This window comes from Myxine glutinosa, chromosome 7, assembly GCF_964187855.1.
Source record: "Myxine glutinosa chromosome 7, kmMyxGlut1.1, whole genome shotgun sequence".
In the NCBI taxonomy this organism is placed as follows: domain Eukaryota; kingdom Metazoa; phylum Chordata; class Myxini; order Myxiniformes; family Myxinidae; genus Myxine; species Myxine glutinosa.
The window spans coordinates 53,663,117-53,677,274 of NC_136267.1; the positions used below are offsets into that span (position 1 = coordinate 53,663,117).

The 14,158-nt window shown below is 45.5% G+C and overlaps 1 protein-coding gene across 4 annotated transcripts in view; it reads right to left on the reverse strand.

Moving 5' to 3' along the window:
• Positions 1-14,158, reverse strand: part of ELP1 (elongator acetyltransferase complex subunit 1) — a 107,468-nt gene that overhangs the window by 39,187 nt on the left and 54,123 nt on the right. For all 4 annotated transcript variants that reach the window (XM_068122341.2, XM_068122340.2, XM_068122337.2 and 1 more), the window contains exons 26-32: positions 13,159-13,282; positions 10,792-10,889; positions 4,143-4,344; positions 3,677-3,738; positions 3,427-3,489; positions 2,577-2,637; positions 335-448 (exon numbers count right to left, since the gene is read on the reverse strand). In XM_068122341.2, the coding sequence (XP_067978442.2) occupies positions 335-448; positions 2,577-2,637; positions 3,427-3,489; positions 3,677-3,738; positions 4,143-4,344; positions 10,792-10,889; positions 13,159-13,282 (724 nt within the window). The remainder of the gene's footprint in view (positions 1-334; positions 449-2,576; positions 2,638-3,426; positions 3,490-3,676; positions 3,739-4,142; positions 4,345-10,791; positions 10,890-13,158; positions 13,283-14,158) is intronic.

Genomic DNA, 14,158 nt, shown 5'->3' on the forward strand with positions numbered 1-14,158 from the left:
GGATTTGACGTAGGTCGAAATGGCGTAAAACGGGGTATGACTGTATATATACAGACACGTGTGTGTGTGTGTGTGTGTGTGTGTGTGTGTGTGTGTGTGTGTGTGTGTGTGTGTGTGTGTGTGTGTGTGTGTGTGTGTGTGTGTGCATGTGTGTGTGAATAAAAGAGAGATAGAATTGTGAGGAACAGAAATGAAAAAACGAGATGTGTGTGTGTATACAGTATACACCTCGTTACACGTTGTTGCACTCTGGTGTATTGAGAATATCTTGTTTGAATACAGCTTTGAATATCAGATGTATTCTACAAGTCGATAGTTTGTAAAAAGTACATACCTGGAGAATCAATGTCCACTTGCTCCCGTTTCTCCCGCACAACAGTAAGACGCCATCGATGTCGTTCAAACTGCACTCGCCAAGCCTGCAGAACAAGGAGCTGCTCTGCACATGCTGCGCATGAACAGTACCCAGATCAGAAAAACTGTTTTGCACGTTTGCGTTTCTTGTTTGTGAAAAACAACCGTTTGAAAATACAACTACATTAAATCTACATGCACCACCAAAATGTCAAGGTATGAAACCTCAATAAACCAGCTAAGCCAGCAATTTCACTGCCACAAATCTAAATTACACTGCATCCAAAAGGCAGATTTCTTACCTACTGTTTGCTTCATTATCTAATACAGCAGCAAATAGAATATTAAACAGAAAGTCAAAATTTGTTTTGCATGCACCAATTAAAAGAAAAAAGTTATCGCGGTGACAAAGATTTTCAATTAAAAGTCAAATGACCTTTGGCATTTCAAACCCAAAATCAACTCAGTCTATCTTTGTATTACAGTTCATACTTCTGCCAAATTTGGTTGAAATTCCTTTAGTGGTTCACGAGTTATCATGGGAACAAAAAACGATAACAGACAGATGGACGAACAGCCGGATGAGCAACCCAAAAACAATGCCTCCGAATGGCCTTTGGCTATGAGGGCATAAAAAGTGCATGCAAATACATACTTTTAATAATTCAGTTTACACACAAAATGTATTTTCCAATTGCAGGTTCCTTCATGGCCAAACACCATCTTCTCTACTCTGAGAGCCTGTCTTCAAAAGCTGAGTATACCTGTTCTGGAATGGTGTTAATTTTCTGATATAATATAATCGACTTGCATCTCTCATGGAGTAGCTTCACAATTGCTTTTGTGCTAGAGTTCTGTGATCTTCTTTTTTTTTTTGGGATACAGGATCGAGGCTCGTGAAAGAGCAACATTTATCACACAAAAAATCAAACAGACACATAAAACATATAATAAGGGGAGCGGTAGACAAAATGGGGAGAGAAGGGGAAGCACACAACACAACATTTGGGAGCAGGGACATCGGGAGATCTGTGGGAGGAAGAGGGCTTGGGGAGAGGAGGCGTGGGAGAAGTATAAACACAAGGACACTGCAAGGACTTCCAGGAAAGAAGTTGGTATTTCAAAAAAGTGGATCTGGGGTGAAATTAGCGGGGGTAGAAAAGATCAAGGTTTTGGATGGGGGAAGATAAGAGATGGTGGTGAACAGCTGTTTTAAAGACCTGGAGGGAGGAGTGGGATTGAAGAGAGTGAGGGAGTTTGTTCCAGAGGCGGGAGAAAAGGGGAATGAAGGAGTGAAGGTGAGCAGAGAGCCTAGATTTCGGCAGTTTAACCATAAGAGGGTTGCTGGCAGATCTTGTGCGACCTGTAGGAATATTTGAGGGGACAGAGCACAGATAGAGCTGGGGGAGCAAGGCCGGAGAGGAGTCGGTAGAAGACAGAAAGACCACCAACCTGCCTGCGGTGAGTATGTCCAGGTTGCATGTTCTTCCGGGCCTCATTCAGGACTTATTGCATTCCCTCCCCTTCCTCTTTTACTGTTTGTTTATTCCCCTGCTCGTTGCCTCACTGCCCCTCTGTCGGTGCATTTTTGGCTTTATCCCCAGTCACCTTGCTCTTTCAGGAGCTTCAATTTTGAAGAAAAAATAAAATAAAAACATCACTCAACAGATGTGGTAATAATGAAAAGAAACACGAATGGCATTCGGTAGAGCACATACCTCTGCCAAGCTGAACAGCTTACGTTTTGTATCCCACCGATAGGCCGGATCTGGATCCAGACCTCGACCAAAATCGAATCAATTTATCCTTGTCACACACCCAACCGGTCCACCAAGTTTCGTCCGAATCCATGCATTAGTTTTTGAGATATCGTGCTATATATCGCATTTAGCGCTATCACTCAATGGTGAAGAATCACTTTAAAAATTCTCGGATCGCGATTCCGATTCGGATCTTCACCCAAATTGAATCAATTCTTCCTTGTAACACACACACACCCAACATGTCCACTAGTTTCATCCGAATCCATTCACAACTTTTTGAGCTATCCTGTTCAAAGACAAGCAGACAGGGGTGACCTCCATCCACCTTAGGTAAAACCTTAGGAGGTCCACCTTAGGAGGTAAAAACTTGTGGACCGAAGAGTTGGGAAATACTTTGGCAGATATCGTAATACCATGTTTAATTTCTTTGTTTCTGCATGCAGCAACTTAATACATCACCTTCCAAAAGTGCTGGCATCAAGTGTGTCTCAACCAAGTCCAGCCTGCTATACTTGTGCACCTATTAGGAAAATTACAACAATACATATACATGTAAACTTTTTTGGAATGAATTCCATTTAAAAGGTTAAAATGTAGGTGTCACAACATTAAAATTTCCTCACGTGTCATTTTGCTCAACACAATGCAGAGAAAATCATCTGATGCCAAATTTAACATTGCAAGTTCAATTCAATTGTCTTGTCTTTTGACATAATGCGCTGAACAAAGCGAGGTCGATATATGCAGGACTATTGGTTTTTGTTCTTTACAAACAAAAGCAAAAAAAAAAAGACAAGAAGGTTCAGAAGGCCTTAAAGCACAATCACACACAGTGTTCTCATTGCACATGAATACTGTAATAATAAACAATAATAATAATAATAGTCCTCAAGCCTAACATACATCTGATGGATGGCAAACAGATTGATACATCACTCTGCATATGAAACACTAGTATGACAATTTATACCGATATAAATTTTAATTTACCTATATACATTTTACAATTTATGACTGACAGTTTTGCTAATTACCATAGTTGATCTAGCTTCGCCTTATACTCCAAATCGGCTTATCTCTGAATGAAGGAAAGAAAAATGGGAAAATTAGCCAATTCGACCTAGAAGCTGAAAAATATGGTATTTCCCATAAATGTTTTCTACAACAATGCAAACTGAATTATTCCTTTAAACAATTAAAGGTTTTCATCAAAAAAAAAAAACATCATCCTTCATTTTTTGCCTCGATATTTGTCCACAAGCTTGTCAGTTGCCTCACCAAGCCAAAGGTGACAACGCTAAGATCTTACCAGCCGCAAGGCCTCTTCCCAGGCATGACCTTCAATCAGCACCACCACTGCTGCTTCATAATCCTAGCACAAAAACATCAATTTTCATCATGAAACTTAGTTGGTAACTGCAGTAAATAAATAGGTAGAACAACGTGTTTAATTTCTGCAATCAGATTATGCTGCTTTGACAAAATGCCATGTGCATATGACAAAACTCACCCTCGTGCTGATATTACAAAGGTACACAAGGCCAGTCATGCTTCCTTACCCCTGCATATTGGTCCAGTACACAGGCAGCATTGGTGTACCTCCGCTGTTCCTTCAGCTTCACTAAAATACAAAAGCTAATATTACTCGAGTGAAAGAAAACAAATAAACAGAAAGCAGCCTTAAAAACAACACACAGCAAAATAAATAAATTAATTGTGCGGTCATCTCTGCAGCAACATCATGACTTGAGAATAACCATTTTGAGGCATTATCAGGCAAAGCATTGTCGATCATTTAGCCCAATGGAAGGAAACAAAGCCTGTTGTTTTGTGTACATCCACTTTTGAATGGAAAAATAAATGAGCCAACAAAGTAAAGCTGTTGATTAAATGGAAGTGTAAATATTCCACAGAGATGGGCCAAACAGCCTTGTGCATTACATTCACGAATATCCACAGATAAACCACAATGAACTGAGGAAAGAGTTTATTCTGCAACAAATCCTTCTGAAAAAGGCTGCTCACCTGCCAGAGACCGAGCCAGTCGAGCAATACCATCAGAAGAAAAGCTCAACCGCGCTGCAGCACTTAGAGCTAGCTGCCAACTACCAGCCGATTGAAAGGCTTCAAGGGCTGAATGCCAAAGGCCACATCGGGCGAGCACCAACCCAGCCTCCTCGAGATGACCCTGCTCCCCAAGTTTCTCTGCATATCCTTTGCTCAGCTCCTGGGTACAGGAAAAAGATAAGAAGCAAAAACAGCTAAATGGTTTGCATTAACTGCTTGGGTAAAGAAATAGATTCAAAAACTTCACAGGGTCAAGGTTTTTTTATTCTGAAACTAGAGCAATTTGACTGCGTTGCCAATATGCTACCGCATAGTCCCTGCCCATGACAATGGGTAGATAGCCTCGATCACGTTCCTAAAAATTAAGAAGTCTGATTTAAATCCCTTCAGCTGTTCTCAAATGTTACATTTTTTAACCAGACAGGACAGGTTTCACATCAATCGGTGAAGGATAAAAAAAAAAAATATTGCCTTTCAAGCTAATATGGCTGCCAAACCACGTAACATATGACATCAAAAATGTGCCCTCTGCATATGTATGGATAGTGAATCACGTTTGTGAAGTTTTGTGTTGAACGGATAAGGTTCGTTTTTCTATCCAAGATGGCTGCCAAACCATGGCAGCCATCTTGACGTCATCATTTTCAAACTGTATGCAGCAATCATGTTAGATGACTGTCGTGAAAATCAAGCTCAGACACGACTTGACCTCTGGGTAGGTTTAATATCATTTAGATCTGAAGTACATCCTGTAAAAATACATTCATGCAACAGGCATTAAAATCAGAGTATTTCATGAGCAATGGTCGATTCAATATGGCAATGGTCCAATAGAGAGGACAGTCAGCGCAGCATTTAGGGGCGTACATACCATTCAAACTACAGGACTATGTCACAGTGAGTTCCGCTGGAGTGTCCGTGCGCCCCGGTTGTCCCGGGTCTTATAGACGCCCCTTTTGAAGCGAGCACACCCTGGGTTCACCTTGGTATAATTTCACTACATTCTCCCCGCCGTTAGAACTATACTGCCGCTCGGCAGGTTGCAAGCAAGCATCAGCAATAATCGAATGGGTCACGTCAATCCACGTTAGTCGGTCCACCCGTAGCGGTCGGGGCGGCGAACTTCCCTGCCAGTTCGTGTTCGGAATCTACCGGGCACGGCGTCCCCAAGCCCGGAGTCCCCCGCGTCGGAATAGCCGCCGGAGGTGGGAGTCGGAGGGGGCGCCCCAGCGCCTTCGGGCACGGGAGTGGGGAACGACGGAAGTAACGGTGGTAGTTCCATAGGGGAAGCTTCGGTAGAGTCCATAGACTCGTAGACGGGTTCGTCGATATCCCTGTCGTCGTCCCCACATGGGGCGAGATGGCGTACGGAGACAGTAGACTCGCGGCCATCCGCCGTTAACACGCGAGCATGCTCGGGATTAGCCTGGAGGACCTGCACCTTGTCAACAAGGGGGTCGTACTTGCTAGCGCGAACCGCTCGTTTGAGATAGGCGGGCCCCGGTTCAGCGAGCCAGCTGGGTAAAGATTGGATACTGCCGGAGCCTCTAGGGTGGTGGAACAGTCGTTCGTGAGGAGTCTGGTTGGTGGCGGTACATAGGAGAGCCCGGATCGAGTTTAGAGCGGCAGGTAGCGACCACGCCCATTTATCGAGGCCTCGGCCGAGGGTCCGGAGGCTCAGCATGACGGCCCTCCATATAATCCCATTAAAGCGTTCGATCTGCCCATTCGCTTGGGGCCGGTACGGGGTGGTGTAGCTCGAAGCGACATTATGCTGGAGCAAGTAGCCCCTCACCTCCTGGGATAGGAACACCGCACCCCAATCGGTATGCACGTAGGCCGGATACCCGAACATAGAAAACAAATTCTGCAGGCACCGAATAACCGTGACAGCCGACATATCCCCGCACGTGTAAGCAAAGGGGAATCGTGAATACTCATCGACGATAGTGAGCAGATAGCGAGAGTTGCTCGACATTGGCAGCGGCCCTTTGAAGTCCATCGCCAAGCGCTCCCACGGTCTAGTAGCCCTAACGAGTGTCCCCATAGGAGGGTTATAAAAACGCGGTTTGAGTTCCGCACAGATCGCGCAATCACGGCAGATGCGGCGGATGTCCTCAATCGAGTACGGCAGATTGCCCTCGCACACAAAATGCGCGAAGCGCGTTACCCCGGGATGACACATTGTGCCATGCAAAGTGCGCAGCCCCTCCAAAGTTACAACCCCCGCGCAAGTGGCCGGCCTCGATAAGGCGTCAGCGACCAGGTTATCCTTCCCCGGGCGGTATTTGATGGTGTAGCAGAAGTCGGCGAGTTCGATACGCCAACGGGTGATTTTCTCATTCTTAATGCGCTGAGCATGTAAGGTGTTGTACATAAACGCAACGCTCTGTTGGTCCGTGACGATTTGGAAACACCGCCCAAGCAGATACGGCCGCCATCGCCGAATTGATTCGACGATCGCGTACGCTTCCTTTTCGACAGACGAATGCCTCCGCTCGGCGGAGGTGAGAGTCCGCGAGAAGAAAGCCACAGGGCGGCCCCCTTGGGAGAGAGTCGCCGCTATCGCATGATCTGAGGCATCACTCTCCAAAACGAAAGAGGCACTCTCGTCAATCGTCGCGACAGTGGCGCCAGCGATGTCGACTTTAAGGCCCTCGAAGGCCGCCAGGGCGGCCGGGCCCATGGGGAAAGTGTCGCAGGCCATGAGGGGGCGGAGCTTCACGGAGAAATTTTGCACCCACTTTGAATAGTGGGCGAACAGCCCTAGAGCGCGTTTCAGCGAAGCCCGATCGCTAGGCGGAGCCATATCGAGCAAAGGGCGCAGACGCTCCTTATCCGGAGAGACGGAGCCATGGGTCACGGTGTACCCCAAAAGGTCTACCGTGCGTAGAGAGTATCGACACTTAGCCGCATTCATGGTTAGGCGATATTTCCGCGCGACCTCGAGGAAGCGTTTCAGATTAGCGTCGTGATGCTCCTGGTCATACCCACAAACCGTAAGATTGTCCAGATAGACAAAGACATCGGTCAAATTCTCCTTCGCAACGAGGTCATCCATAGCCCTCTGAAAACAAGCGACTCCGTTAGTTACCCCAAAGGGAAGTCGCGTGAACTGGTACAACCGCTGACCTGATTCAAAGGCTGTAAAGACGCGATCAGCCCTAGAGATAGGGACTTGATGATACGCACTACGCAGATCGAGAGTGCTATAAACGGAATACAGGGCCACCTGGCGTACCAGGGCGTCCATCCCCGGTAAGAGGTAGGCATCCAGCTGTGTAAAACGATTAATCGTCTGCGAATAGTCGATTACCATGCGCCGGCGGTGGGCCTCACTCCGCACCACTAAGACTTGGGCCCGCCACGGTGACCTACTGTGTTCTATAATACCGTCCTTTAAGAGCAGGGCCGTTTCTTCCGCAATGAATTGCGCGTCCGCGTGAGAGTAGCGCCGCGATTTGACGGCTACAGGGGTACAATCAGTGGTCAGGTTGGGGAACAGTGAGAGAGGCTCCATGTCCATTTGAGCGAGGGCGCACACAGCGAGCGTGTCCGGCCCACCGAAGTCTATTTCCAAACGTCCATGCCGCTTAAGGAAATCAAGTCCTAACAGAACGTCAGCGCATAAAGCAGGTAATACCATGAGATACACGTCCGGGAACGTGCGTCCCTTTATCACAAGTTTCAATCGACACGCCCCTTTTGTGCTCAACCGAAGTCCCTGAGAGGCCATGAAGATCCGGCGGGTTGTCCCGAGAACCGGCCACCCATGTTGATGCACGAGTCGCTGATCGATAAAACTATCCGTGGACCCCGTGTCAATCAAAGCCTGCGCAAAAACGCCCGCGACCGTGAGCGGAATGATGGCCTGCGCAAGGCCGGCAGACCCGGCAGGTATTGTACCAGCCGGGCGAGAAGATCGCGCCTCGCGGGTGGATCCCACGCCGGCTACAATCCTTCGGGCAGCGTCGGCAGGTTGGGCCTCAGCAGGAGCATTGAATTCAGTTGGCTCATCAGCAGATTCATTTGCTCGAGTGGGTGTGTGTAGGTCGTAAGAGCCGCCGCCAGATGGCGCTCGAGTCACGTGAGAAAGATATCTGCCGTCTGCAGATTCATATGCCAAAGTGAGTGCATGTAATTCGTAAGAGCCGCCGTCAGATGGCGCTCGAGTCACGTGAGAAGGATCTCTGCCGTCTGCAGATTCATATGCCAAAGTGGGTGCATGTAATTCGTGCTGCGTTTGCCGCACATCGAGAGGAGTTTCCACAGCAGGAGCATGTCGCTTGTTTGAAGTAGGCGTTCGAACGCCAGTCAAGGTCGGTCACGCTGCGGCCGGTCGCGTTCGCGCCATTTGTTTCGGCGGCCCGGTGTATCTCACCAAGGTCGGGCGTGCAGCCAGAGGCCCGCGAGAAGGAGAGCGGCTCATCAAAGCCGAGTGAGGCGCCCCCTCCGGCGCTCGATCCGTTGGCTCCGCGATGAGCCCATTCAAGGTCGCGCGGGGACGCGTGCCCCGAGCGGCCTTCCTGCAGACCTTTGCAAAATGGCCCTTGGTGGAGCACAGGTGGCATGTAGCCTCCCGAGCCGGGCATTCAGAGCGAGGGTGCTGCCGATTCCCGCAAAAATAACATTTTGCATACCGGTCAGGCCGTGGCCGGGCAGCGGCGGCAGCAGTGAGGCCGGAAGCGGAGTTCGCTTCAGGAGCACCCGGAGTCTCGGCCGTGGTGGTCGGGTCCTCCTCCGTATCCTCGGCGGTAGCCCTCTCCGGTCGCACGAGTTGAGAGGCCCCCGCCACGACTCGTGGGTGATCGTATGTGGTGGATTGTTCTCGGGCATCTGTATATACTCACGCCAGCCGTAGTGCTTCCGTAAATGTCAGATCCGCGACCTCCAGGAGTCGGAGCCGCAAGACCCCAGAACTAATTCCGGAGATGAATGAATCTCGGAGCAAGTCGTCCTGCACTTGCTCGTGGGTCCGTACATCCTGCACGCAGTCCGCCAACAGGTAGCGCAACTCCTGCGCGTAGCGATCGATCGATTCAGATGGTTGTTGTCGCCGCTGGGAGAGTTGATGCCGGCCGTGCACAGCGCTCCGTGTTTTTACGTATAAGCGCTTCAGCTCGGCTAGTGCCGTAGCGTACGTCTCAAATCGAGCTATGTTCCGGAACACGGTGTGATAGACCTTCGACTGTAACACGAACAGCTTCATCGCAGCGGTGGGCTCTGTTTCGTGAGCAGCAAAATAATTCTCCAGCGTTTTGAGCCAGTACGTGAACTCCGATGCTGATCCCTCAGCTTGAGAGTCGGCTCCGAGAATTGGTACCACGATCATCTTGTGGTCAGCCATTCCGGCGATCTAAATGATATTAAATGTCGTGAAAATCAAGCTCAGACACGACTTGACCTCTGGGTAGGTTTAATATCATTTAGATCTGAAGTACATCCTGTAAAAATACATTCATGCAACAGGCATTAAAATCAGAGTATTTCATGAGCAATGGTCGATTCAATATGGCAATGGTCCAATAGAGAGGACAGTCAGCGCAGCATTTAGGGGCGTACATACCATTCAAACTACAGGACTATGTCACAGTGAGTTCTGCTGGAGTGTCCGTGCGCCCCGGTTGTCCCGGGTCTTATAGACGCCCCTTTTGAAGCGAGCACACCCTGGGTTCACCTTGGTATAATTTCACTACAATGACATTTGTAAAGTTTCGCATCAATAGGGTAAGCGGTTTCTGAGAAATAATTATTTAATATTTTCCTTCAATCCAATATGGCTGCCACACCATGTGACCAATGACATTTCCCTGATCAAATTTTAATCGCCATTTCTAGTCGATGACACATGTAAAGTTTGGAGTTGATCGCTTTGGTAGTTTGGGAGAAGATGTTTTTTTTAAGGTTTTAGGCGAACTCAAATATTGCTGTGAAACCATGTGACATATGATGTCATAAATTTAATATATCAATACAAATCAGGCATAGATCATGTGCATGCAATTTCAGATTTTTAGGATAAGGCATTCAATTGAAACATTTTTGGCTGGTATAACACTTCACCGATGAAGTCATCATTATCATGCTTTTGTTCCCCATTGGGAGTGCTTGACAATGTGCCAAGTTTCAAATTTTTCCATTCAGCGGTTTCCAAGAAATAATATTTTTATTACTTGCGTTTAATCCAAAATGGCTGCCATACCACGTGACCTATGACGTCACAATTATCATAAGAACATTCTACATGGGTGTTGCTCCGACCCTGAGCATTTTGTCTCAATCGGACATGTGGTTGCTAAGAAAAACGAGGTTTAGCCGGTAAAGACGGACGGACAGACAACCTGAAAACAAAATGCCTCCGGCCACCTTCAGGAGCGGAGGCATATAAAGAGACAAGAAAGTTACACCTCCAGCTACATCTCACATTCACACCTGACAGGTGCAACAAAACACTCATGAATTTGAATAACTTACCTTCGGGTTTCAAATAACATTATAGAGTAATTAGAACTGTACATAGCGTGAAACCAAATAACATCTACTCCTGCTACCCTTCTCCCAGTTTTAGCATTGGATGTTCTGTTCTCAGAGATGGTATTGCCATCACCTGGTATTCAGAGCTGTCATGTGGGTAGAACTTGAGAGCCTCTTGAAAAAGATTTTTCTCCTGTGCCAAGTTGAGCAGCATGGGAAACTGCCCCGGCCCTGCATGAAACATCAGGCATTTAAAAAATACACGATGGTAATAAATTCTCATTGTGGTTTGTTTTGCATTTCAAAAGTAACTCATTAATACTGCTAATTAAATAGAACTTCAAATCTTTGTTTTTATTTTTACATTGATCAGAAGGCTTATTGTGAAGCTTGAATGTAGATCATCAAGAGAAAGACATTAGTCGGCATCAGCATAATTATACATGGCTTACGTCGTAGCCAGAAATATTAGCACCCATGCACTTTTTTTCAAATAATGCACCATTTCTTCAAGAAAATTGTTGAAATTAAAAACACCTTTTGGTATCCACATATGTATTTCTTTGATTTGCAGTGGAACAAAACAAAAAAAGCCGAAAAATTTACTAAATCTTAGCTTATTCCATACAGAAATCCTAAAATGGCCCGGACAATATTATTGGCCCCATTTTAGAAGTTGTTAGAAATAATTAGATTTCAAGCAGGTGATTCTCCTTTACTTTAGAATTTAACTCACCTGTGGTGAGTTGCAGGTGCCTGCAATATAAAAATCACTCATTCAACCAGTTTGAATGGAGAAAAGGAGTAATTCTGCTGTTTTGTGTCACTGCGTGTACCGCAATGAGCATGGAGAAAAGAAAGAAAACCAGAGAATTGTTTGAGGAGGTCAAACACAAGATTTTAGCCAAGCATGGACAATCTCAAGTCTACAAGTCCATCTCCAGAGACCTTGATGTTCCTGTAACCACCGTACGCAATGTTATCAGGAAGTTTAAGGCCCATGACACTATAGCCAACTTTGCCAACCAAATTAGAGTTTTTTTGGTAAAAGCACATCATCTCTATGTTTACAGAAAACAAAATGAAGCCTTCAAAGAAAAGAACACCTTCCCTACAGTCAAACATGCAAGAGGTTCAGTGATGTTTTCGGGTTGCTGTGCTGCCTCTGGAACTGGGTGCTTGGAATGTGTGCATGGCATCATGAAATCAGGAGATTACCAAGGCAATTTGGAGCGCAATGTCCAACCGAGTGTCAGAATGCAGGGTCTCTGTCAAAGATCATGGGTCTTGCAGCAGGACAATGACCACAAACACACTTCAAAAAGCACCCAGGAATGGTTCAAGACAAAACGCTGGACTGTTCTCAAGTGGCCAGCAATGAGTCCAGATTAAATCCGATTGAACACCTGTGGGGAGATCTGAAAACAGTAGTTGGGAGAAGGCACCCTTCAAATCTGGGAGAACTGGAGCAGTTTGCACAAGAAGAGTGGGCCAAACTGCCAGTAGAGACGTGTAGGAAGCTCATTCATGGCTGTAGGAAGCGCTTCACTGCAGTTATTTTGTCCAAAGGCTGTGGTACCAAATATTAAGTTCAGGGTGTCAATAATGTTGTCAATGCAACATTGACAACAACTCTCAAATGTTGTGTTTGTGTCCTTCCCCCTCTCTTCCCATCTTGTCTACCGCTCCCGATGTTATATGTTTTATGTGTCGGTTTGTCTTTCTGTGTGATTAATGTTCGCTCTTTCACGAGCCTCGATGTTGTATACAAAAAAAAAAAAAAAAAAAAAAAGCAATTTCTTTTTATTTTCTGTTTAAAAGGATATATTAAGTTCTGAATTAAAAACAAAGGTTCTGTAATATTAACAGTGAAATAAAGAATTGTGGAGACCAAATACTTTTGTCAATTTCAACTTATTTTTCGAGAAAATTGTGAGTTATTTGAAAAAAGAGCAAGGGTGGCAATATTTTTGGCCACGATTGTACAAGGACAAATCATCACACTATTTGGTATTTCAACATCACGAGTTGGGGGTTCAGATGGGAACTTTCTATTGGTTTTGGGAGAGTCATTTCTATTGGTGGAGTTGAAAAGGGAGAATAGTTGCCCTTGCTTATAGATCTGGCTACCAATGATGAGATGCAAACATTGACTGTACATGCAAAAGACTTTAGATCTCCAACTTACAATCAGCACTAAACAGCAACATGGCTGTCCATAAATGAATGCTATCAATTTGAAATTATTCAAGTACAAAGCAGTTGGTGAAACACAAGAGCCTGGCTATTTGCAATTAACAGTGGTACAGATTATGTGGTGATTGTAAGAAAAGCAGATGGTTTTGAGCAAAGATAATACAATTGTCAATAATTATGGGGAAAATAGAAGAAGGATTGTCGATAAGAATTGAAAATGGTCTTCAATTTGTTGTGCTATCATGTACACTTTAAGGATAGAAATGATCACATTTTTGGAAACGAAATACAACTTTTAACTCACCACAATTTCTCAGGTGAACAAGAGCCTTTCTGTGCCGGCCAAGATGATGGTCTATTGTGTACCGTCGATAATGCTCATCCATTTGTTTGAGCTCATTCAATACAGGCAGGTATTCTTTGGGATCCTAAAAAATAAAGATGCAAAACAAAAATAATAAATCAAAAAGATGGTGTCCTGGGCAATTAATTGACATGCACAGCATTAAAACACTATCCTCATTCTCAAAACAAGTCAAGTTCAAAAAAACTCCACCTCCAAATCAAGGATGAACAATTTACATGAATTTGACTTTCCTCAAAACTCAGCACCAAAAAAAACAATTTATCACTGACGAATTTTCTTGCCCTTATTACGAACGTTTCCATCTTCAACATTTGAAAACGATGTGGTGGAAAAGGTAAAGATAAAGGTGGTGAGGGGGAGGGAGAGGTTGGGGAGGGAGAGGTTGGGGAGGAGAAACTTACCACAACAGAAAATATGATGCACGGTTAATCAGTAAGAAGACATTTTTTTGATGCACCAGGATGTTAGTTTTGATTCAATTTGATTCCACAGGCAAACAAATATATGGCCATAGAGCTAAGACCCAATGATACTACCAAATGAGCTATCATCCCACGCCTGAGAACAGGGGTAGGCAACCTACGGATCGAGGGCCGGATCTGACCCGTAAAGAGATTCCGTCTTGCCAACATAGACGCATTCGGTTTGGACATCAGACCCTCGGAACGCTCGGCTATAACTTCCTTTGTATTGTGCTCACCGCAACAAACACAAAAATGCAGGTACAAAGCTTGCACTGACAGACCAAAACGAAAACCATACCATTCTATGTTCAGATTGTATATAGACTTCACTTTTGGCAATGAACCGGAAATTAAAAACAAGCTTTTCTAACCTGTAATACCTACTCTGTTAGCGTTCCGGCCAGTGCCCGGACAGCCCTATGACGATCTGGCCCACCACTATAAAAAAGGTTATTGACCACTGCCTTAAACTA